This window comes from Pezoporus occidentalis, unplaced genomic scaffold (genome assembly GCF_034315485.1).
Source record: "Pezoporus occidentalis ecotype Australia unplaced genomic scaffold, CSIRO_AGI_Poc_V1 ctg19, whole genome shotgun sequence".
NCBI lineage: Eukaryota > Metazoa > Chordata > Aves > Psittaciformes > Psittacidae > Pezoporus > Pezoporus occidentalis.
Genome location: NW_026913748.1, coordinates 12,817,367 through 12,840,925, shown reverse-complemented (window position 1 = coordinate 12,840,925; position 23,559 = coordinate 12,817,367). Strand labels below are relative to the sequence as shown.

General features: G+C 39.8%; 1 protein-coding gene and 2 long non-coding RNA genes across 4 annotated transcripts in view; 2 read left to right on the top strand and 1 right to left on the bottom strand.

Moving 5' to 3' along the window:
* The window catches only part of LOC134162671 (uncharacterized), a 5,695-nt gene extending 2,604 nt beyond the window's left edge, over positions 1 to 3,091 (top strand). Inside the window, exons 2-3 of the long non-coding RNA XR_009964396.1 lie at positions 1,699 to 1,794; positions 2,332 to 3,091. This is a non-coding gene — a long non-coding RNA (uncharacterized LOC134162671). The remainder of the gene's footprint in view (positions 1 to 1,698; positions 1,795 to 2,331) is intronic.
* LOC134162672 (uncharacterized) lies at positions 2,803 to 12,177 on the bottom strand. Of its 2 annotated transcripts, none has more exons than XR_009964398.1 (2): positions 12,139 to 12,177; positions 2,803 to 4,065 (listed from the first exon to the last, which is right to left on the bottom strand). It is a non-coding gene; the product is annotated as an uncharacterized LOC134162672 (long non-coding RNA). The 2 variants fall into 2 exon arrangements; XR_009964397.1 differs by lacking the exon at positions 12,139 to 12,177 and adding an exon at positions 10,881 to 11,200.
* ETNK1 (ethanolamine kinase 1) overlaps positions 11,263 to 23,559 on the top strand; it is a 27,800-nt gene continuing 15,503 nt past the window's right edge. Inside the window, exon 1 of the mRNA XM_062616854.1 lies at positions 11,263 to 11,642. Coding sequence (XP_062472838.1) covers positions 11,487 to 11,642 — 156 coding nt within the window. The 5' untranslated portion in view covers positions 11,263 to 11,486. The remainder of the gene's footprint in view (positions 11,643 to 23,559) is intronic.

Below are 23,559 nucleotides of genomic sequence, written 5' to 3'. Positions count from 1 at the left end.
GTTATCAAATTTCTTGTGATTTTAACTAAGCTTGTTGTTTTTTTTGATTGACATTTCCTGTCCCCATTACTTACATTTAAAGGCTGTTTCAGAACCTTCATATGTGATTAGAAATTTCCAACCAGAGCTCCAGTATGAGTTTATGCCTATTTTGTGCACACAATATCGTGTTTTAGCCTAAACAGATCTTTTCACTTTAGGATACATCTGTCCAGATAGTTTTGTAGTGGGTGATTCTGTCCACCCACAGCTTTTCTTACACTAGATGGAACTAGCCAAGCTCCAGACTTCTCTTACAATAGAATGGGGGTCTCCATTTACCTAATCATGTTGCTATCCTTTATCCATATCTCTTTTGTTTTTTAATAGGCAGGGACAGAATTGCGTACAGTACTTTTGATAAGGCCTCAACAGTGCTTTGTACTATAACCCCCTACTTCTGTATCCCATGCACCTCTGTATTTGTAGGTTGTCCCTGCTAGGACTATCATCTCACCTGATACATCCTGTAATTCCTTTTGCCTTTTGACAAGCATATTACATTTGTATGTCAGGCAAGTTTATAAAAACAGAACAATGCCCTGTCAGGGTGCAGATATAAAAACAGAGATGTAGAAAATAAAATCTAGTCTATGTATGTTCCACACATGTGGCATCAGTTGATACACAGCTGTGCTTGTGTACAAAGAAACCCCTGAGAATTATGCCAAGCCCTCCGAGGACCCAGATTTCCTCAGCAGTCTGTGAAGGGCTGGGGAGCTCATTAAGGTAGCAGAAAGGCTCAGTGGCAAAACTCCCTTTTTCTCTCAGATCTCCACGCCAACGTGCAGCAGCATGTGTTCTGAATACTGAATGTAGAAATAGGTTCTAATTATAACGGAGCACAAACCTAAGAAATTAAAAATGTACTAAATATAGCTGCATTAATGTTTTAACAGACTTTTGAGTATATACACAATGCAGTACATTGTTGTCACTATGATTTTCTGCCTCTGTGTTTACAGGCCCTGTACATATTCTAATATTCCCTGAAAATATGCAGAGTGCAATAATAAATAATGTTTGGAAGAAAGAAATCCCTCACGACTTTTGCCAATTTAATTTATACCCTACAAGAATAAGATTTAATTACCCTTATCTTAATTGTCCTTAATGTGGTATGCACAGTAACTGCAGGTATTATCAGCCATAAAATTATTCAGCCACAAAATTTACCTAAACTGCCCAAAGCACTATTTTCCATACACCTATATCAGTTAGAAATGCTTTTATTTAATTTATTCTAAATTCATTGGGCATAATTTTTATTAGATGAATTCCTTGTTTTGCTGATAAGAGACATAAAAGTCATTATTATTTTGTGGAAAAGGTTACCATAGTCTATGGCTGTGGAAACAGCTTATTTTTTAAATGCCTGTACTGCTTTCACTCACCTTGTGTCCATGCAGAAACATCTTTTGTTCATAAAACTGGAATTAACTTCAGGGTTTTGAAAAACTGGGTCGAACATATAGAACAGTTTTAGCTGCTGCTTGAACTTTGAGCCTAAGCTTTTCTATCATGGAGTTTTTCTATTATGCCCCCCCCTTTTTTTTTCCCCTAAAATTGTGTTTCCAGACACAGTATTCAAAAAAACCAAGCCCTGTACTAATTGCATTCCATGTTCTATGCTTTTTCTGATCTTGTTTACACTTTCAGCAACTGCATCAAAAGCGTGCTTTGTTCCTGTATTTGTGTTCTTCTCTGTGATCCTTCCCATATGAAATTCAGATTTTGCCAGACTCTTTTGGCCAGGTGAAACCTCTTACTTGTGAGCTTTTCTTTCCAAGAGAAGCCTCATGTTATTTTTTTTTATTTTTTTTTTCAATGAAATATATCTAGTGAATTATGAGGATCAGATTTGAGCAGCTGAGGAAAGAATGCTGAAAAAACCCACAAATATAAAAAAGAGGAAGTTGAAATACATCAGAGAAGAGCAGAAACCCAGAGTATTTCTGGAAGCAATTAAAGAGTTTGCTTTATGAAAAGTAAAGCAAGGGAGATGTTATTGTAAGAAAAAATATTTTCTGCCAGAGGTTTGGTTTCTGGCATCAACTTTTATGTACACACACAACTAAGGAGAACTTTTCTTGGTGGAAAAGTTTTCCTCCTTGGTGGAGGCAGAAAGTGAACTACAAACAAGCTATGACCTTAAATTCATCAAAAGGATTTTAAAGGTGAGTTTTTTCCTTTTTTTTTTCTTTTTCTTTTTTTTTTTGTTTTTGTTTTTGTTTTGGAGATTCTGAAGGTTCAAACATCTGGGTTTATTCTACTTTCTTTTCTTTATCGCAGGTCCACATGTGGTACTGGCTTGTAAGGTATGGTTTGGTTGAGGCTGTGGCAGAGCTGGTTTGGGAACACTTTAGGGATCACACAGAAGTTGACCTTGAGACAACGATCTTATGCAACTTAACAAAAATAACACAATGATTTATTGAACTAGAAGTGACTTTCACAGAAAAGCTATCTTATGAATTCCATTTGTCCTCTGCTACAAATTTATGAGTGGTATCACAGGTGTTTTTATAAATACATAATCCTGGGCAATCAATCTATGTAATTGTAGTATAGGTCAATCTACCTTTCAAACATTCCTTCAGTATTTTGGCTTTTGTATACTTTTGGTTTTTTAGCACTTCCAGCTTCCTGTTCCCAGAGACATTCGGAAACAAGTAGTTGTAAAGGTAAGCAGAGAGCTCAGTGTTCAGTGAGTAAGGTTTTGGAAATGTTTTTGTAGTTTACTCATCATGAAAAGACGAGTGACAGCTTTTAGCATGGTTTCTAGTGATACATTTGATTACATTATCAATAACTGCATAGTAATGGCTTCCCACTGTTTCTTTCCAATGTAGGTAGTTGCTGGTGGTGCTTTCTCGTGAAAGAAGAGGAAAGATGGTTATCAGGAAAAGCTATTAGAATGTAAACCAAGAGAAACTCAAAAAATCTCTCCTTTTTTGCATTACAATGCTACTTGTTTCAGACATTCAGAAAAGCTGCTGACTGACTGCTTTGCTTACTCTAAGCATTCCTTTAGTTCTGTAGATTAAATAAATACATTGTTGCAAAGCCTGGGAAAGTGATTCTTTTTCTTTTTTTCTTTTTCTTTTTCTTTTTTTTTTTTAATAATTACAGAAGAGGGAGTTGGATCAGAACTAGTCATTCCCCTGAGAAGTTACACCTCCAGAATAATCTTGCAATGTAATAAGAAACAAAAACAAAACAAAAAAAAAAACAGAACACAACAAATCCAGAATGAGTGATAATTAACAGAGCTAGTTGACATGCTGTTCTTTAAAAGTTAAAGACGTACGTCAGTTGGAGACAGGATATCAAATATCAGTAGGAGAGCAGCAGGAAACTTTTCCAGTGGATGAAAGGGATAAAAAGAAGAAAAACAAGCCCTGGTTGTGCCAGCAGCTGACTAGGCTCCTGACATACTCGAAGCACAGACGATTGTAACAAATACCAGAGAAAACAGTATCTTCTAAACAAAAATGCTGCTCACTTTGAAACTTTAAAGTCAAGATAAAATTGTGAATTGCAGACTAACATTGAGGCAGTGGATACGTGGATCACAGTGAAACGAAATGTTGCAACCTGCTTGCAAAAGATTTTCTGCTGTACGCTGGGTGAACCTCAGTCCTCAGGGACTGTGGGCTGGGAAGGCTAGCTGACATAGAAATGCAAAATTCCAGGGTTCCACAAGAACCAGAGGCATTATTCCTGTGGAGGGTGGGGTGAAGCTGGAATGAATATTCTTTCCTTTTCACATGTTAAAAGCTTTGTGGAAACAAACCTGAAACTGGTGCATCTTCAAGTGTAAAGCCTGTTGCACAAGCCAAACCATCTTAAAGAAAACATGAGAAAAATGAAATTTAGGAAAGCTCTTAGCAAGACATGATGATCCTGTAGTAGCAGCTCTTATGACCTTCTTGCTTCCTGCTTGTGGTCAAAGCCAGCAGGAGCCAGGGAAGCAATTCTCCCCTGCAGTCCTCTGTGCTTCTGTGGTTATTGAGCCCTAAAACCCTATGGAGGGAAAGACAGAGATTTTGGCAAAGTCTGGCCCTTTCCCCTTCATATATTTGCTATCTTATTATATTGTATTTATTTTTTACCATATTATCATTTTACCTTTCAATGGGAATGCGTAACTTTATTATCCTGAAACTTGAAATGTAATTTAATTAATGTTCCAAGCTCTCCCTTAACAGAAATATAAATGAAGTGACTAATTCAGCAGTTTCCCATGCTTAGCAACAGTTGCAAACAGAGAAGTCTGTAAAAGATATTTCCAGCCTATGATTAAATATCAGGTTGTTCTGAGCTGTTCTTTTATGCCCACTGCACTTCTTTGGCAAGTCCCCTAAATTCAATGCCTCAGGAGTAAATAAAATCTGTAGGATAAATAATGAAATAAACCGCACTGAAAACAGTAAAATCTGTAGGACTTTCAAAAGCAGCCTGAGACGGTGACCTACAGCTTGTAGGTTCAAGAACGGAAATACGAGCCTGTCCCTCTGAAAGTCAGATTTTGCTTCTCTACAACCCCCTTCAGAGCAGGTTCCAGGATGGAACTAAAGGGGGTGCAACCAGGGCCTGGGCACACTTACAGACTTTCATGGCCTACCTGCACGCCTGCCTTCATGGCCTGCCTGCCCTGCTCCTTGGTGGGGATGGTGGGATAAGCCTTGCCTGCCTGCCACCCCATGGGAGCACACAGAGCCCCCAGCCCCCAGGGCACTGCACCCCAAAAGGTGGATGGAATTTGCACCCTTGCTGGGTGAGGGGTGATGGCAGTGAGGGAGCAGCGCTCTGCTCTGAACTTTAATCCAAGCACATGTGACTGTATGGACGTACACAGCCTGTCTCACTTCATTTGGCTCCTAATGAAGTAAATGGTGGTGGTTTTCCTGGTGACGGCAATGGAAGCTGAACAGGCTGCTCAAAGGTCTGCTCCTCTGGCGTAACTTATTTTAACCAGGCTGGTACACAACAAAAGGAGGAGACCACAAGGAAACAGTAATTGGCTAGAAACCAGAAAAACCCAAAAGGCAATGAAAAAAAACAAAACAACCCACCCCCCAGACAAAACCGCCTAAAGAAAAACAACAAGAGCAACAACAGGCAAAAAGCAGCATGTCTATTATAAAACAAAAAGGATTGCTTTGGAAAAAGAAAATGGCTGCAGAGCCATGGACTAGTTTGGGGTGCAATTGCTTGTTCCTTGGACAAAATGCATCTCCTTCATTAAGCAGCTAAATACTCACCCTCCACCAGCCAGAAAGGACCAAAGCATGAGAACACTACATGAGAAACAAGGCAGGGGGATCAAAAGAAATTAAAAAGAGGCAAAGTCTGAGCAGAGGGTACTAAACTAGGTTATGGTAGTCAATTTAATCCAGAGAAACTAGGATTACATACCTTTCAAAAGTGAAGGGACTTCTCCCTTCTACCCATCTGAGAAGTGGCTAATGTAGAGACAAAACCCAAACAAGCTACTTCATCAGCAGCAACAGAACAGATAAAAGTTTAGCTTGACTATCCTTTCTTTCAGAGAGAAAGAATAGTGATTCTTTCCATCTGTTCAGTAATTCCCAGTTACAGGATTTAAAACTATCTTTGGTATTAAAGTCCCAGTGAAAATTTAAAGTTGCTCCTCCTCAAGTTAAGGGAGGACAGACACAAAATCTGGTCACATTAACCTTAATTCTGTGGGAAATAAGCTATAAACAAAGATGGAGATAAAGCTTAGTAAGGCTTAAGGAAAAGATGCATACAGGGGCACCAAAAGAGCATCCAGCTTGTAGTCTACTGGGCACACAGACCTTAGTCCACAAACTCAAATACTTATGAAAAGGATGCAGTAGTATTGCCCAGAGGCCTCCTAGTTATCTATAAACTTGATGTGAAGGAACTGGATATAAGCATGAGAAAGCAGCATAATTTCTGCATAACATCTATGTTTTTTCAGTCCTTGACTTCTTGAGACTACCAGGAAAGTTGTTTGGAACGGTGATTTTGTGAGGTAGCCACTTGAGTGATTTTTTCTCTCATTGACACAGAAATAAAACAATTTCCTGTTCTCTCCCTTTACCTTCTCCCCTTCATCTCCCCTCTTCACCACCCTTCTTTGCCTTTCTTTCTTCTTTATTATTGAGTCAGGTAGAATGTGAATTGGCAATCATTTATGTGTGATACCCATACTCTCAGTCTCTCAAAATAATTCTGTGCACGTTTTTCAATTGTTTTAATTTAGTTAAGCTAAATCCTCTCCCTCTTTTTATGCTATAATGTTGATTAGAGGTTTTGCTAGAGACTATAGAATGGCATTCTGATAGTACCTTAAAAACAGGAAAACAGTATTCTAGGCTTCTTTTACAAGCTTGCAGAACATTTAAGTACATGTTTGTTATTGTCTTTGTTCACCGAGGGTGTGTCAAATTGCTGAGATTTATGACTTCTCTTCATAGGAGGATGTTTGATTAGTCAATAAAATGTTAGAAAGCCTTAAATTTCCAAGGGACACAAAAGCCATTTAACAGTTCCTCTTATATTGCTGCAGGTGAATTTATTCTTGCATGCAAGGCATCCTGAAACTGCCTAAGTAGGCTCTCTTTGGGTAGTTATACAGATGTGTATTTGTTGTCCTTGAGGAAAAGCTCCAGGATATGTTAACCACTGGACCTGTGTACAGTTCAAGTTTAGTCAAGGATTAGTCAACTTTTAATTACTCTTCATATTTTAAAATACAGATACATCTATTAAAATGAATGCAGACGCTGGCCTTAATTATGTTTTTTTTCTGCTTTATTTAACCTGCATTTTTTGAGCAGTGTAATTAGTACTAATACTTTATCCATTCTTTCTTTACACCCAGTGGCTATAATGTTTTGCAAATAGCCCTAAACAAATGTACAGTTTAGCCCTACCAGCATGGAGAATTTGCAGAATTCCTTGCTGAGCTGCTCATTCTGATTTAGCACCTGCTTAAGCATAAGCATGATTTTGGTCCTACTGACTTAAGCAGGTTTTAATCAGGTTTTGTCTCTCCACTGCACTGAGATTAATTAACATGCATATAGATTAATTAACATGCATGTTTAGGCATTTTTTTTTAGTTTGCTTATGCTTCCTGCAGGACATGTAACTGGATAACTACCCATGGCATTTGAGCCTGCAGTTCATGGACTCTGAGCCAGACACAGCACAGAGGAAAGATACCTGTGCTTTCATCTGATGTGGCCTTGGAGGTAACCAAGCCTGGCGGCACAGAAGTCCAGGCTTCCACTAGAAACTTCTGAGGTTTACAAGTGAAATCCTGAAAAGTTGAAAGAGCTGGAAACCACTAAGCTATTTTTACATGTAAGCACATCTGTTACCACACCACATTAGGCACTGCACCACTCCAATGTTGGAAAAAATAGGGGTTAGATAGTCAGGAACTAGGTTATCACATGGAATGTTTCAAATAAGTGTCACTAATTGGCAGCCTACTAGAAAATTAAGCCATAAAACTGCAATGAGCGTTGAAGCTTCTACTCTGCTATTGTATGTAGCTTTCAAAATATTCTTGAGAAAGCTAAAACCTATTATTCTTGCAAGCAACTTGCACAAGAGAAGGGTTTTTACCATTTCAACAACATACCCAGCAGTATCCATCTTGGAGAAATTTGTAAGCTGTCAAGATTTTTATAAAATGATCTATTTCAAGCTAGTCTTCACCAAGATTAAAATGAAATCTGTTTATAGAGTACAATAAACACATGACAGATCTATCAATTTTCTGTGTCGAGAGTTGTTGCTGGTAAATCAATATGGATGCTAGGGCACCAGACACTTTAAAAATCGATGTAATAAATAAATAAAGAGTTGAATTACAGTTTAACACTGTGTGTACAGAGATGTGATTCATCTTGACACAAATAGTACATGCTGGATAATCAACAGAGATGACATTCTTTAAAAGCACTGAAGAAAGCTTGTGATCAAAGGATTGGACTGGAAGTAAAAAATTATTTCCAGGCCTGCTACTGACTGGTCTAATAGCAGATTTAACCTTCTGATGACTCAGTTTTTGGATTTGTGACATTAGAACAATAGAAAGTATTTTGAAACTCTCTGCTAAGGAAAATGTTATTAAAATTAATTATGGCTATAAGATATACACTTCCCATTTATAATCACATTTATGCAATGAGTTCCTCTGAAGCAATTACTGAATTACTGGGTTTGGAAAGCAGCCAGGAGAACTGTACCTGGGAAGTTAAAACTGGTTCTGAGCCTGATGCTGCTCTTTCCTTTATGCTTTCTTTTTTTCTTTTTTTTTTTTTTTTTTAATGAGCTTGAAAAGCATCCAGCACTGACCTAAAGGCAAGAAAAATGTAGGAATAAATGAAATGGCACAACCTGGTTTCTGATTAGCACAAGAAGGAAAAGAGAATGGCAGAGCAGTGAGGATAAGCAGGTCAAACAGGCTGCATAGTCAGTATACAAGCCTGGGAGAGATCTAAAGCACCCTGTTTTCTTCAGTTCAGTGGGCACATCTACTGTCAGCCTTAGAATAATTTTAATTTAGCATGGTGTACCTAAAAAATATCAAACATTAAGAGAAAACACATTCTTTTTATTCCTGGGTCCTTACTTGGAGTAACATCAGGTCTTTCTAAGAACAAGTCTATTTGTAGCCTGTGAACAATTTCTAGCCTGTGAGGAACCCACTGGGGTTCTTATTAATGCATTTCACAGTTTGTAGAGTACAGGTGTCAGAAAGGGGGGAAAGACAAAGAAGGAAAATAAATTTTCCAAAAAGAAAAGAAATACTATTGGAAACTTGAGAAAGAGACCCAGTCAGAAGGTATTTTCTGTGGTTTGATTAGGACACAGCAAATATTTGTAGGAAAGGGAAAGGAAACAGAGTGAGTAGCTAGCTATAACTTTTATTGAACTCGTTTTAAACGGGAATTAAAAATTCCCAGTGCATCATGCAGACAAGCAAAAAGGATGTGTCTTTATACCATGATCACAAAGATGATGGTGCTACTGCCTACGTGTTATTGGTTCTTTCATCTATTTGATAAATATTTAATTGTCAGAAGTTCAGTTTCCTTCATTCCCAAATAATCCAAGCACCACAACTGCTCCAACTTCCCCCCTTTATGTTTAAAATATACTCACACCCACCTTCTGGAAATTTAGTCAGATTTGGGTAAGTTAAGTTAGCAAGGCTTGCCAGAGTTAGCAACCAAAAGCTTCTAGTAGGAGTATTATGTTCAGCATCAGCTTTCAACCAGTTCTTGTTGAAATTAGCACACAAAAGCTGAAGCATTCAACATTTGGTATTTTATTTCAACAAAAATGTCACTTTGCCCTTCAATCCACAAGTAAGTCTTAGTTTATCATCTACCAAACTGCCTGTGCAGAAGTAGAGTGTACCATGTATCACATGCTTGATCAGATAGAGTGGTATCATGCTACTGTGGTAGTTCTAACTTACAGGACTGAACAATGTATAAAGGTGAGTGTACGTAAAGAATTTTTTTTTCCCAAACAAAAAGGGAGCTTAACTTTCCTTACTTTTAAAGAAGAAAAAGTAGAGTGGGCTAATGGAAGAAATGGGTAGGTCTGATGAGGTGAGATGGAGAAAGAAGATTTTAAGAGAGTGGTGAGTAAGTGTATTTAAAAGACAGATACAAAAATCACAGGAAAGAGGGTTATTAAATTTTAAACTTTTTTTTTTTTTTTTTTTTCCCAGGGAACAGAATTAAACAAAGGCAAGCTAAAAGCATATTGCCACAAGAAAGATACTCAACCTTTAGATCTGGAAATTTATGACATTTGAAATTTGATTCAGATCTGTGTATTCTTACCCTTTTAATCCTTTAATTAATTAATGTAGAGTAACATACCCTAGTAACACCAACCCTTAAACACTGCATTTTCACTTAAAATGAAACAGAAGGAAATTTTGGTTATTGAACTCTCACAAAGGTAAGATTCCTGGCTCTGAAGATTTTAACCACTAGGTCTGAACTGAAGTTTAGACGGAAGTGGACACTAAAGTTAATGATCATGAGGAATCACAGCAAATTAAAAAAAAAAAAGGAAGAAAATTAGTTGCAAAATAATTGAGAGAATATTCCAAATGTGTAATCATATCTGAGAAAAAAGGCATACAGGTGGGTGAATAAAGAAATATTTGGTTAAGGCAAGGTGTTCAACAAGAACAATAGGAATAGAAGTGATGATGCACTTAAATAGTGGGGTCCTGCAAAACCTTTCAGTGAGAAGATGACAATGATTCTTGGTGAAAGACAAGACATTCGCAAGTAGACGGTAGTGGGTGACACAATGGAAGGGTTACTATAGCACTGCACTTCTGAAGAGGAACTGTTGTCAGGTAAATGAGACCTAAAGCTGTAGAACTAGCTGGCTCCCTCATGGCATTGTTCATTTTGAGAGTAAATTACTCCCCTTTCCCCTGAACTGGGTCTATTTAAAGTAACAACTCTTCAGGGAAGAGACCAGCCACTATTCTGCTTGTGTAGCTCTTGTGTCTTAGCCTATCTTAATAAACTTGCTTTACAACAGAGGAACTTCTTGAGATTTCAGTATTTCCTACGTGGGAAGATCACAGAATGTGACGGGAGGCAGGTACTTGTAGGAATATTAAGGGCAGCATTAAAATATTTCTAAAAGAGGGAACATTTGTTCTTTTTTAAAAAAAATAAAATTATTTCTTTTTCTTCTTGATTGGTAAAATGCTGTGGTATAGTCTGGGCTCTTTTTTTCCTGAAAACAACTTCAAGGCAGGGAGTTTTTCAGCCTAAAACGAAGAGTTTAACTGTTCTGTACCGCTCATGAAAAAGACAATCTTGACGAAGCCGCCTAGATCAGGGCGGGCGGTGGAGCGAGCCTTTCGCAGTGCCCTGAGGTACCACAAACAGTACCAAACGGCAACCGGCTGGAACTGGAGCAAGGTATGCACCCTGCAGGGGGGCGGGGGAAACGACGACGGTTGGCGCAGAAATTAAAGGCAAAAATTAACCGCAGCAGATAACTCAAAGCCTGATTACAATCAGTCGCTCTCCCGGTGATTGACTGGGCGGTGCCGGCCGCATTCCTTCACGCCCAGCAAACCTGGGGGCCGCTCCCCCTCCTACACGGGAGCTTTCATCAACCCCCTCCACAACTGCCTCACGACCGCAGGCTGCGCAGGCGGGCGGGCGGGCAGGTGAGCGGCCCAGGGCAAGAAGAGGGCGGTCACCGCCCAGCCCCGCCCGCTGTCCCAGGCTGCTCCGCGCCGCAGCCGGGGGGAGGTGGAGCCGTTTTATCGAGAGCCCAAGTGGAAATTTCCCCCCTCAGTTGCCGGGTCCGCCGTGGAAGGGACGCTAGTGAGAGCTGCTTGTCCTTGTTACCCTGTGCCGCGTCCTCTCTGCCCGCCCGCCGCTATGTCCAACTACATCCACGTCCCGCCCGGCTCCCCGGAGGTGCCCAAGCTGGACATCACTGTCAGCGAGCGGGAGGGGCCCGGCTACCGCCAGGGCGCCCTCCAGCTCCTACGCCGCCTGCGGCCCCACTGGAGACCCGAGGAGGTGACGCTGCAGGTACGAGGAGGCCGGGGCTCCGAGGGGCCCACGAGCGGGTCATGCGGCAGCCTCAGCTTGAGGAGGAAGGGAAGAGAGGGAGAGCGAGAGGAAGGAAGGGGGGGAGGGTGGGCGGCCATTGTGTGGGGGAGCTGCCGCCTCGCTTCCTTCCCCTCCCCCTCCCTCGTCGCTCTCCGATTGCAGCCCCCTGCGCCGAGCCCCATTTGCCAGGCAGCCCGGCGGCTGGGCGTGTCGGCGCGGCAGCATCTCCTGCCCTCTCCCGGCGCTCCTTCCTCGCTGCTCGGTTTCCTCTTCCTCCTTCCGTGCCCTCCGCGCTGAAACTTAACTCCCCTTGTTAGTGGAGGGCAGCGCTCTTCCCCCCGCTCTCGCTAGGCCACCCCGCCGCCGGCCCGGGGGCTGAGGGTTGCGGTGTCGGCTGAGGGGAAAGAGGTAAACTTCGCTCTCGGTGGGTCTTTGCCGAGCAGGGCGTGTTCGTAACGCGGTAGGGGACTCCTACCTCCTCCTTGGGGCAGAGAAAGGCAGAGACAGCCGGAGGGGAAAGAGGAGAGGAGGGGGCTGGCGGCTGCTGCCATTGCTGTTGATAACGGACGCCGAGATAACGGCCGCGGGGCTGAGGTGCTCCATTGGCGGGCTCCCCCCGTGCCCTCTCAAGTAGTGAATAAATAAGTGTAAATACAGGCCTTGTATTCGCTGCTGGATTTGGGTTTAGGCTGAGGATATCGATATCAACCCCGTTAACGGTCTTAACATCTTTTAGTCGTGACCATATGCAGGAGTATCGCCACTTAGTCTGTGGTGTTCTCTAGGTGAGCCATCATTTGTATTTATGACGAGTCATCTGCTCGAGGATTGGCTGCTTTTGTGCTTCTAGAATATACTTAACCTGGCCCCGTACAAGCCTTCAGTCAGTTTACCTGGCTAACGCAGCCTTCGGTTGTAGCCTGCATTTAGTTGAGTGTTTTATTGTATGTTCTTAAACTCTGTTATTCAGCAGTTACTAATAAGTGGAAGAGTCTTAAGTTAGTCAAGTTCCTCTGAAGAGAGCTGCTGGAACTAATTTATATAGGAAAACTGAGCACATTGAGGTAATAGCACAAACACTGACTGAAATTTTCTGAAGTTTGTTGGTAGGAAAAGGAACTTGAGATGTAACAGTCCAGTTAGTATGACAATAAAGTTAATGAGGTTTTTCTAGGTAACTTCTTTGAAGGCTGAGGCCATAAGTTAAGCAGAGTCCCAACATCTTGAGATGTAATAAAAATAGCTTTACAACATGTAATACTAAGGGTTGTTAGGATCAGTAGAATATTTTGAGTTGGAACGGACCCATAAGGTTCATTAAGTCCAACTCCCTGCTCCTTGCAGGACTGCCTGAAGTTAGGCATGGTTTTGTTCACTTCTCAACAGAATATTTTACCGTCATACAGGAATTCTAATAAATGAAACAAACATTTTCTCAAGGAGGGATAGCTCTAACATTTTGAGAAAGTTCTAGTAGGTTTAAGAAAAAAAAAAGGTGCTTCCTTCCTGTGGCACCCTCTTTGGAAGAAGCAATTAACAGAACAAAAACCACTGGTACCACTGGTGTAGAATAAGGGTTAATGTGGTCATGCAATAGTAAAGTTATTAGACTACTGTCTGTGATTATAGGATTCTGTCTAAAAATTGTCTGAGTGCTGCTTAAACCAGATTATTTTATGACCAAAACTTTTCAACTCCCTTTATTTAATTTTGCTCTCTTTGAACAGCAGAAGAGCATCCTGTTCATGAAGCTCATCAGTGGCCTGTTATTTTTAACTCTAGTCTGTGTTTAAACCACTGTGCATACATAACAAGCAAGAATGCATGTGGTTTGAAACTAGTTGTATTATCACCATTGCTGCTGCAATCTGTTACACAGGCATGTTACACATACATCACGCAGCTTGATGCTAAAATGAAGGATGACTGTTTTCAAGAGGATGGAGTGAACAGAAGGTTGGCCTTGGAGTCCCCATACTGGAGAGCCATGTGTTTAGGGGGAGATGAAAGTGAAAATCATTTATTGCATGGAAAATATGCTTGACTAATCTGAAACAGCAGCATCACAGCAAAGTAGACAAAGAACATTGATAGGTGGAACTAACTACTGCTTCCTCTGTTGAACTCTCCTGTTAGCTACCTTTGCACTTGGTACTTCTTGGGTCAAACCAGTTAATAAGAAGTTGAAGAGTCCAGAGTTTGACTTTAAAAAGTTAATTAACTTCTCTTGTAAAAGTTTACTGTTGAGTGTCAAATTGCTTAGTCAGCTAAACAATTCTGTAACAGTGTAGTTAAAAAATTTTAGTGCTTAATCCTTGCTTTCTGTAAGGTAAGTATCTGAAGTCATGAATATATTTCTGCATTTTCAAACATTTGCATCATAGCATAGAGCTAGCATAGAACATAAATGTATCACTATTATTTTCATTGCATTATTTATCAGGAAGTCCATAGTGTCTGTAAGCATTGCCAGTTATTTGCTGGATCACAAGCAGCTCTGCTTTATCTCCTCTGTCTGAAGCTATTGGTGAATGTTGTCTCTACAGTACAGTACAAATATTCAAGTTATCATACATTAGTAAGGGAAAACAAAGTTTTCATGTCTGAATATTGATCTTCATGTGGATACTTCATGCATTTGTCATCTGAGGAGGTGTTAAGAGCTGAGTAGGACTGTTATATTTTCTAGGGTGTTATACCTTATGTTTATAGGGCATTATATTTTCTAAGTCTTAAATTCTTAAGGTTTGCTTCCTCTGCTTTACAGTAATACAAAGCAATGTCGTTAAAACTATTCTTTTTCAGTAATCACTTTTGGTTCTGATTTTAGTAATAAAATTGTAGAGTTGTTCAGGGTGGAAGGGATTTCTAGAGGCCTTTCTCCCAGTCTTCTGCTGTAGAGCTCACTGCTTGCTAAATCCTGAAGTGGGTTGAATTATGACAGTGGACATGCCAATTTTTGTATTCTGGACAATTCTTTATTAATCAAATATAAAGATGTAATTGTTAAACTCTTAAAGAGGTTGTATCACCCTTCTGATGAAAAACAAATACAATCACAGTTTGGAATTTATTGCAACTTGATCTGTTGCCCACCTTAAGAACTTTGTTTTTCTTGTGGAGGTGCGTTTTGGAGGGAGGATCTGTATTTGCTTACAGTATGGGAAGCTTAGTTACCATTTCGGTAAGTGTGGATTCAGGAATCTTTTATTTCATGACCTATTTTACATCTGGGAGGTCTGGTCATAATGAAGGATTTAGTAAGTTAATACATAATATCCTTTTTGCAGTGTAATGTTATGGTGCAGGAAAAAAAACCCAGTATTCCATTTTGAAGTAATTTCTAACATGTATTCTAAATTCTTACTGAGAATAAAGGCTGCTTGTTTTCATTGGTAAAAAGGCTTAGTATTAATATTTTAATTGAAACCATTATTTGGTTAGACCAGCAGAGATATATCAGAGATACAAAGTGGTAAAAATGGTGCGCTAGCAAACAGTGCTCTTGTCCTGGCCCAAACTGGGAGAAGTTTGCAAAAGAGATAAATTCCTTTAATAAGACTTTTCTGAATCCTGCAAGCTACTTTTATCTCCAGATAAATGTAATTAACTTTGGGTTTTTATTCTCTGAAGTAATTGGACCTTGCTTGTTTTTTGGTACTGTCTTTGTTGTTGACAAGATGTAGGTCTTTGGATTTATCAACACTTTGCATGACTTTAGTACTGTAGCATTTTTATAATTCTTTGCAAAAATTTGTTTCTGTAGCTATGAAATGTGAAGGTACAAGACAGGGCCATGCTTACAAAGAATTGTACTTTCACCATCAAAACAACACCTTCCTTCCCCCCTCCCCCTTTTTTCTCTCTATATACCAGGTTAGCTGTTTTCCCTTTTTGCGTTTTCTTCCTGACTTACACTAACTAGCTTTTCCTCAGGCAGTATTTTCTAGCTGCTGCTCTAATTCCTTTGCTTGTGTTGATCCTGGTATTTTCTGTGTAACAAACTGATTAGGTTCAGATTTCTGAACTAGTTAAAATACTTCATAGTTTAAACAGACTGAGTGTGGGATTTGAAGCATTGAAATAATTGAGTGAAAACAGAAAATGTCTCCGGGAAGGAAACTAACTTTTTTTTTTGTATCTCAGTGTAATTATTTTTTTCAAGAGGTTTTTTTTTTTTTTTTATTGCTTACCTGTTTTTTAGGGCATCACACTCTTAGGCAGTTGTGGAAGTAGTTAAGCCTATAAAGAGGAGGGCATGAGTTCACTGGCTAACCTTCCGAGGAGCTAATAAATCTAAGTGGAGAAGTGATGAGTGAAAGAAAGAATAAGAAAAGATAAAGAGTTGCAGAATGAGCCTCATTGCTGATGTGTTGTGGAAGAAATAAAATGTAATTTGAGATCTGCCTTGAATGCAGTGTTACAGGAGGTGGGAAATGTAGGCAGTGTTAGATACTATGGAAGGGTGGGTTGGTTTCTCCATTCTTACTAAACTACTGTTGAAGTTTGGTAATCTCAATCCCTTGTAAAGGGTTGATTTTGTGCTGCCAGTGGGTGGGGCAGCAATTGTGCATCTGGTGATGTTTTATGTAATCGATATGCCACATCACAGTGCATGGGGTAATCCAGTTGTGCATGAAATAGGTGTTTGCATTGGTGACTGGCTCTAATTATAGAGAACTGGTATTTGCTTAGGCACAGCTTGCATCTGGCTATTTAATGGCATGTATCTTATGCTGTAGACTTCTAACAGCGGAAAGGAAGGTAGCTAGCAAAGATGTTCTAGTTCCTGTTTCCTCATTACATGGCCCTTTCAAATTTTTCAGGGGGAGGAGCAGCAAATCAGTTCTTTGATTTAGAATAACATTCAACTCCATTTCTATTTTCTTTCAAAATTTGGAAGAAAGACTTGGGGGTGTTGGTTGACGTGGAACTGAACATGAGCCAGCAGTGTGTGTTCACAGCCCAGAAATCTAAATATACTGGGCTGCATCAAAAGGAGTGTGACCAGCAGGTCGAAGGAGGTGATCCTGGCCCTCTACTCTGCTCTTATGAGACCCTGCCTGGAGTACTGTGTGCAGTTCTAGTGTCCCCAGCATAAGAAAGACATGGAGCTGCTGGAGCAAGTCCAAAGGAGGTCACAAAGATGGTCAGGGGGCTGGTGCATCTTTTCTTTGGAGACAGGCTGAGAGAGTTGAGCTTGTTCAGCCTGGAGAAGAGAAGGCTGTGTGGAGAACTCATAGCAGCCTTCCGGTATCTGAAGGGGGGCTATAGGGATGCTGAGGAGGGACTCTTCATTAGGGACTGTAGTGATAGGACAAGGGGTAATGGGTTAAAACTTAAACAGGGGAAGTTCAGGTTAGATATAAGGAAGAAGTTCTTTACTGTGAGGGTGGTAAGCTGCTGGAATGGGTTGCCTAAAGAAGTGGTAAATTGCTCCATCCCAGGCAGTGTTCAAGGTCAGGTTGGACAGAGTCTTGGGTGACATGGTCTAGGGTGAGGCATCCCTGCCTGTAGCAGGGGGGTTAGAACTAGATGATCTTAAGGTCCTTTCAAACCCCAACTATTCTGTGATTTATTTGTAGTTGTTTTCATCTGTATCGGAAAATCTGTAAAAGATCTAAAACATTTTAAAAGTCTTATCTAGTTATCTGATGATGTTTACTATTTTCAGGTAGGAGAATATTCTTCAGAAACAAGATGGAAAATACGTAATTTGGGACTTTCTTCTGCTGTTAAAGAAAGCTTTCTTTTCATGCATTTAGATCACAACCAGTCCTTACAACTGTAAGGGTTGTAAGGGGTGACAACTGTAGCATTTTATAAGAGACTATTGAATGTAATTTAAATGATATTTATGTTGGGAATTTGGAGGATGTGAAATGTCAGTCAAGATTTTAAGGGGGCAGGGGGGGAAGAGATAAAACAAAAATCCCAAACAAAACAAAACCAACCAAACAAAAAAAACTCTAACCAACCACCCCCCCCCCCAAACAAAACAAAAAGACAAAACCAAACTCAAAACAAAAAATAAGAAACCTGCACCATAAGAGCCCTTCCCCCCCACCCCCCTCCCACTGCCACTGCCCTGAGTTCTTCCTTAAAGAAGGAAGATGCCAGGATTGATGATTTGGTAGCCAAAACCATGTTGAAGTAATACTGTATAGCATAGATAGTGGTGGTGCTGCTTTCTCCATGCTGCTGTCATGGCAGGGCACCCCAAGAATTCAGCAGGTAGCTGCTAGTTCAGCCTATGGCCAAACTTGCCATAGAATGGTGCCATTAACTTATTGGCTCCCTGCTAGCTTCGGTGCTTTTAATGCTAAATGGTTTTTGTTCGTGATCATCTGACCATGACCACCAAGATCATGTAGACAATGGCTTTCACCTGATCAGTGTAATGATCTAGAGGATATATTTACAGAGTCTGGAGACCTTTGAGTGATGTTGCTTGTAAGTCTTGCTGAATATGAGATTTTACCAAAGGCTGGCATTTTCTACTAGTTGTACTTAGGCCTTCTTTTTATGAATATCTGCAGAAAGAAGAAATGGAGACATAACTAGCTCTGTGTCAAGAAATTAAATTCTTGAGAGATGTATACTTGTGGATGTGCCGTTACAGATTATTTTTTTCCAAGGAAAAAAATGAAATTATATCTTGCAGTGCAAACTTGAAGTGTTGTGAGCATTAAAAAAGTGTATATTAAGATCTCCAGGAAGGAATAGACTTTTAATGTGCAAACTTGGGGGGAGATTTGGGCATTATTCCTACTTATGTGTGCTGAAACTTCACATACGTGTTCTGTTTCTACAGCAGCACAATACTGCCTTCTATAGTTCTATAGATGCGGTAACAGCCTGGAAGAAAAAAATCTTGGTTTCACATCTCTTGTGGGATATGCCCTGTGACGCTTCTGCCTGTTTGTACTTGTTACATGTGGTCGTAATTTTGTTCTCATTCTTCTCATTCTTTTGAACACTTGGAACAGTAGGGCCAGATACAAGCTTATGAGATAGTAACATATTCATTACATGCCCTTTTCAGGGATCTAATAAACTGATCATTGCTGAAAAGAGTGCTTTTAGGGTAAGATGCTTCATGTTCTGGTTGGGTTTTCTCTGCTTTTCCTGGATTCAGTTGGCCTGTCTTGTTTCTACAATGTGCTGCTTTCTAAGACGGCATTTAAGTGAGTCAAGTTTATTTCTAGCTTTTTTGCTTTAAGCCTGCTTTTCAGTAAACAGTTTGTTTGTTCCTAAGAGCTAGAAAGCCTGAACTTTCAGCTATATCTGACTAGACTGTGAGCCTGTATAAATATCATTTTCAGACATGTTCTCAGAATTTAGTTTAAGCTTTGCATCACCTCACCTGAAAGTATGTATTACAGTGTGCTAAATATGCAGCACGATAATTTAAGTTTTTACAGGTTATGAGGGTGCCAGAATCTTGCTTCTGGATTTTTTTGTGTTGCATCATGTTCTTGGCTTCTGTTGGCCATGTTTTTTAATGGATATCCAGAATTTTCTACCCCCTATTCATAACATTCTGTAGATTCTTCCATCTTTTTCCACGTGGCCTTCAGAGTTTACTGATTATCTTATCCATGTCATCTGAGTCCATTCTCTATGCTGCTCAACTGGTGCTTTTGTTACAGAACTCATGTTTTGCTCTGCTGCATCTCGAGTTCCGTTTCAGGCAAGGCATTCTAAGCTGATGCTTTAAATGCTATGGTTAAGGCATTCTGAGTAGGACAAAGTGTTATGTTCTTTTACTGGTAGAAAACATTGGATGTTTTCTCATGATGGAATATGGAAATTGTGTACTCTGAATAATGCCTTTAGAAAAGTAAGCAAACTCTTCTGCCTTTTTAAAAAGCAGTAACTAAAATACTCCTTGGTGTGAATAATTACTTACAGCAGCATGTTACAAATAGATGCTAATAAGTAGAGTTCCTAAATTATCAGTTGAGGGAGTCCAATTTCCTTATTGTGGATTTCTTTTTATTAACACTAATGAGATTTGTTTCAAAGGGATAATAGACCTGTGCAGTATGACAGAAGTTGTACAGTGGCCAGAAGTTTTAACAGCATAAACAAGTCAAATTCTTAGTATTTCTTTGCATCAGCACCACTTAATGTCTGGATTGGGGTTTGGGTTTTTTTTGGTAGTATCACTCTTTCTGATGACCTTAGAGCCTTGTCTTTTTCATAATACAATTTTTTATGGTGTGAAAAGCAAGCTTTATTAGGTGATTGTTTTATAAGTAGGAAATGGTAGTTAGCACAAGTTCCAATGATTTAAAATAGTCCTCTTGTGTGTTGGAAATTATTGCTTTTGTTTGTTGCCTTTGTCCTTTGATGAAAGACAATAGAATTTTTCTTTTTTTTTTCAAAATCAAATAGTGGTTTTGATCCTCCTTAATTGAAGAGAGATTTCACTTTTGGCCCTGCAACAAGAAGATAAGATTTTTTTTCTAGTGTTACATTTCAGTTTTCCTTTAAGTATGGCAGACAAGATACTTTGTAACTTCATTGACAGTGCAATATAAATCACTTCGCAAAATGCTCTTTAAAATTTTTGAGTTAATTCTGTTTTTATGCTGAAATATATAAGAACCAGTACTTCTAGATTGTTTTGCCATATTAAAGTGCTGTGTTGTGTTCTTGACTCCCCTGTGTGATAAATAAGCAGACTCATTGGAGCACGTCCAGCAAATGGCCCTGAAGAGTGTCTTTCCTATGAGGAGATGGGACTGTTTCCCCTGGAGAAAAGGGGACTTGCAGGGATCTTAGTATGTATAAATACCTGATGGGAGGGAATGAAGAATAGGGAGCCAGACTCTTCTCAGTATCCAGTGACAGACAAGTTTCTGGGTGTGGCATAAAATGCATGTGAAGTTCGTTTTGAATGCAAGAAAACACTTTTTTTTTGTCTCCCTGCTGTGGGAGTGGTCAAATGCTGGAGTGGGTTGCCCAGGCAGCTTGTAGTCTGGAATTCCTGGAGATGCTGGACACAGTCCTGGGTGGCTGGTTTTACTTGTCCCTTCTTGAGAATAAGAATCTGAACTAGATAATTTACAGGAGATCCCTTGTGATCTAAATAGCAATGCACTTAGAAGGGGAAAGGTTATAAATGAATACATTGTACCATAAAGGTATAATTTGTAGGTCATACTTGGAAAGCATTTAAGTACTGTCTGTTCAAATTAGGTTAACACTGCTCAAGCACATCATCCCTCTCTTGATACAGCATGTGCATGGCTGCAACGGTATGCTTATGTACATGGAGAAAACTTAAAACATCTGTGATAAGTGTTAAGCAAAAAAATAGGATAGTATGCTAAATGATACAGTATTCTTACTTGCACTAACATCGTAACAGTTGCTATAAAGACAGTTTAGACAAGAGTCTTCATTACTTGTCTCTAATTCTGGGTTATTAGAATAATAGCTAGTAATAAAATGTGTCCATAAATTATGAAGTCTTAATTTTGAGTCAGTCAGGGTGACTTAGTAAGCAGGTTTATATGAATTTATGGTTACCCTGTATAGATGGAAGTAACCCGATATGCTAAACCTATCTCTGCAAGATTGTGTGTTCATAACCATTTAAGAAAATGAAGGACATTCATATTCTCTGCTATTATCTTTCCTCAGGAACTTGAGCTATAATTTGTGATGGCAACTAAACCTTCCCTAGTCCTTTTCTGCATTTATTGATGAGGTTTTTCACCTCATCACATAGGGGTGCTGAGAAAAGCAAGATGCAGTAGCTAAAACATAGCATCTTCTGCTCTGAAAGTCTTTTCCTAAATGGGGAGACTTGAGCCAGCTTCTGAATTTTTTTTTAAGGAATTAAAATTGCTTCTAGTGCTTGATTTCTGTAAACCTCTGGGACTTACAGATAAGCTGGTACTTCTGTTTGAGTGATAGTACTTTTAAAAATAAAGCTTACTTTAGGAGGAGTAAAAATTCCTGAATTATGTTTTGCTTTTAAAGAAAACAACACAAACACCACCCCTCTTCCCCAACAACAAGAAAAACCAAAACAGAAGACCCCAAACACCCAAATTGTCCAAGGTTCTAAGGAGTGATACCTGTAGAGAAGTTGCCTGTTATTGTCATGTAGTTTTAATCAAAGCATTTCCTAAAGAATGGTGATAAGTTAAGCTTGAAGGATATCCACCCAAGGAAAAATTGTGTCTTAACTGCATGTTACCCAACTTAAATCTACTTCCTGGTTGTTCTAAGGCAAGGTCTTGAAAGGAGGTTTTGTGCATCGTGGGAAGGTTTAATCTTTTTTTAATTCGGTTTTATTAGGGTTTTGGGAGAAATGGAGTAGAAGAGGCATAACTGTAAACACTAAAGAAAAATTGAATATAATTACAATTGCTGTGAGAACCTCAACTTTAAGTTGTTTACCTTTTATGTTTAAGACTGCAGGAGAATGTTCAGGAGTCATGCAAACATTGGTATTCTTGCTTGTGAAGCTTCTTCTCACCTGAGGATCTTAATGCCTTATTAAGTTACTTGCCTAATAGCTAGCATTAGTATGGGTATTGCTCAGCTAGCAAGTTCTTTTTAAAGTGCCAGACATCTGTTTTCTGAGCTGTACAGCTGTCCTGGATTGCAGTTTGAAATTAAGAACTGCTGTGTTACCCTTGCAGGCATCAAGCCCAATAACTCAGGATCTAGCCTGATGTTTGGTAGAATCTCCGTGAGTTCAGCCTGTATAGTAACTTATTTTAGGCCTTATCATGTGTAAAAGGACAAGCAGCCATCAAGGAATGGGGTATTTTTTGGTCTGCTCTCCCCTTTCCTTAGCTGGGAACTTGTAGTATCCATACCTCCATCATTTTTTGAAAAGCAGTGAGTAGGTTGTAATTAGATAATAAGCATAATGCTCTGTTCTGTGGAAAGTTAGTTGCTTTATCTTCAGTATGTTCATGAATCAATGGCGAAACTGGTTCAGTAAATTTCAGGGCTTTAAAAATTTCATTTATGTACATCTTAATAATATAGACTTAAAATGCCTTTTCAGTCTTTTAAATGGTGTGTACTAGTTATGAAGTACAACGTGAGGATGGTGGGTCTTGTCAAATGCTTTTAAATTTGGCATGGTGCTTGAAGCTGAAGGCTAAGGTCTTGAATTTTAAGTACTTTCTCAAAATTGTAGAGAAGCCAGGGTAACTTCAGGAATTATAGAATCCTAGAATAGTTAGGGTTAGAAAGGACCTTAAGATCATCTAATTCTAACCCCCCTGCCATGGGCAGGGACACCTCACACTAAACCATGCCGCCCAAGGCTCTGTCCAGCCTGTCCTTGAACATGGCCAGGGATTGAGCATTCACAGCTTCCATGGGCAGCCCATTCCAGCAGCTTACCACCCTCACAGTAAAGAACTTCTTCCTTATATCTAATCTAAACTTCCCCTGTTTAAGTTTTAACCCATTACCCCTTGTCTTATCACAATGAATTATCACCTAATGAAGAGTCCCTCCCCAGCATCCTTGTAGGCCCCCTTCAGATACCGGAAGGCTACTATGAGGTCTCTTCTCCAGGCTGAAGAGCCCCAGCTTTCTCAGCCTGTCTTCATACAGGTGCTCCAGTCCCCTGATCATCCTTGTGGCCCTTCTCTGGACTTGTTCCAACAGTTCCATGTCCTTTTTATGTTGAGGACACCAAAACTGCACACAATACTCCAAGTGAGGTCTCATGAAAGCAGAGTAGAGGGGCAGGATCACCTCCTTCAACCTGCTGGTCACGCTCCTTTTGATGCAGCCCAGGATACGGTTGGCTTTCTGGTCTGCAAGCGCACACTGCCGGCTTATGTTCATTTTCTCATTGACCAATGCCCCCAAGTCCTTCTCTGCAGGGTTACTCTGAATGTCTTCTCTG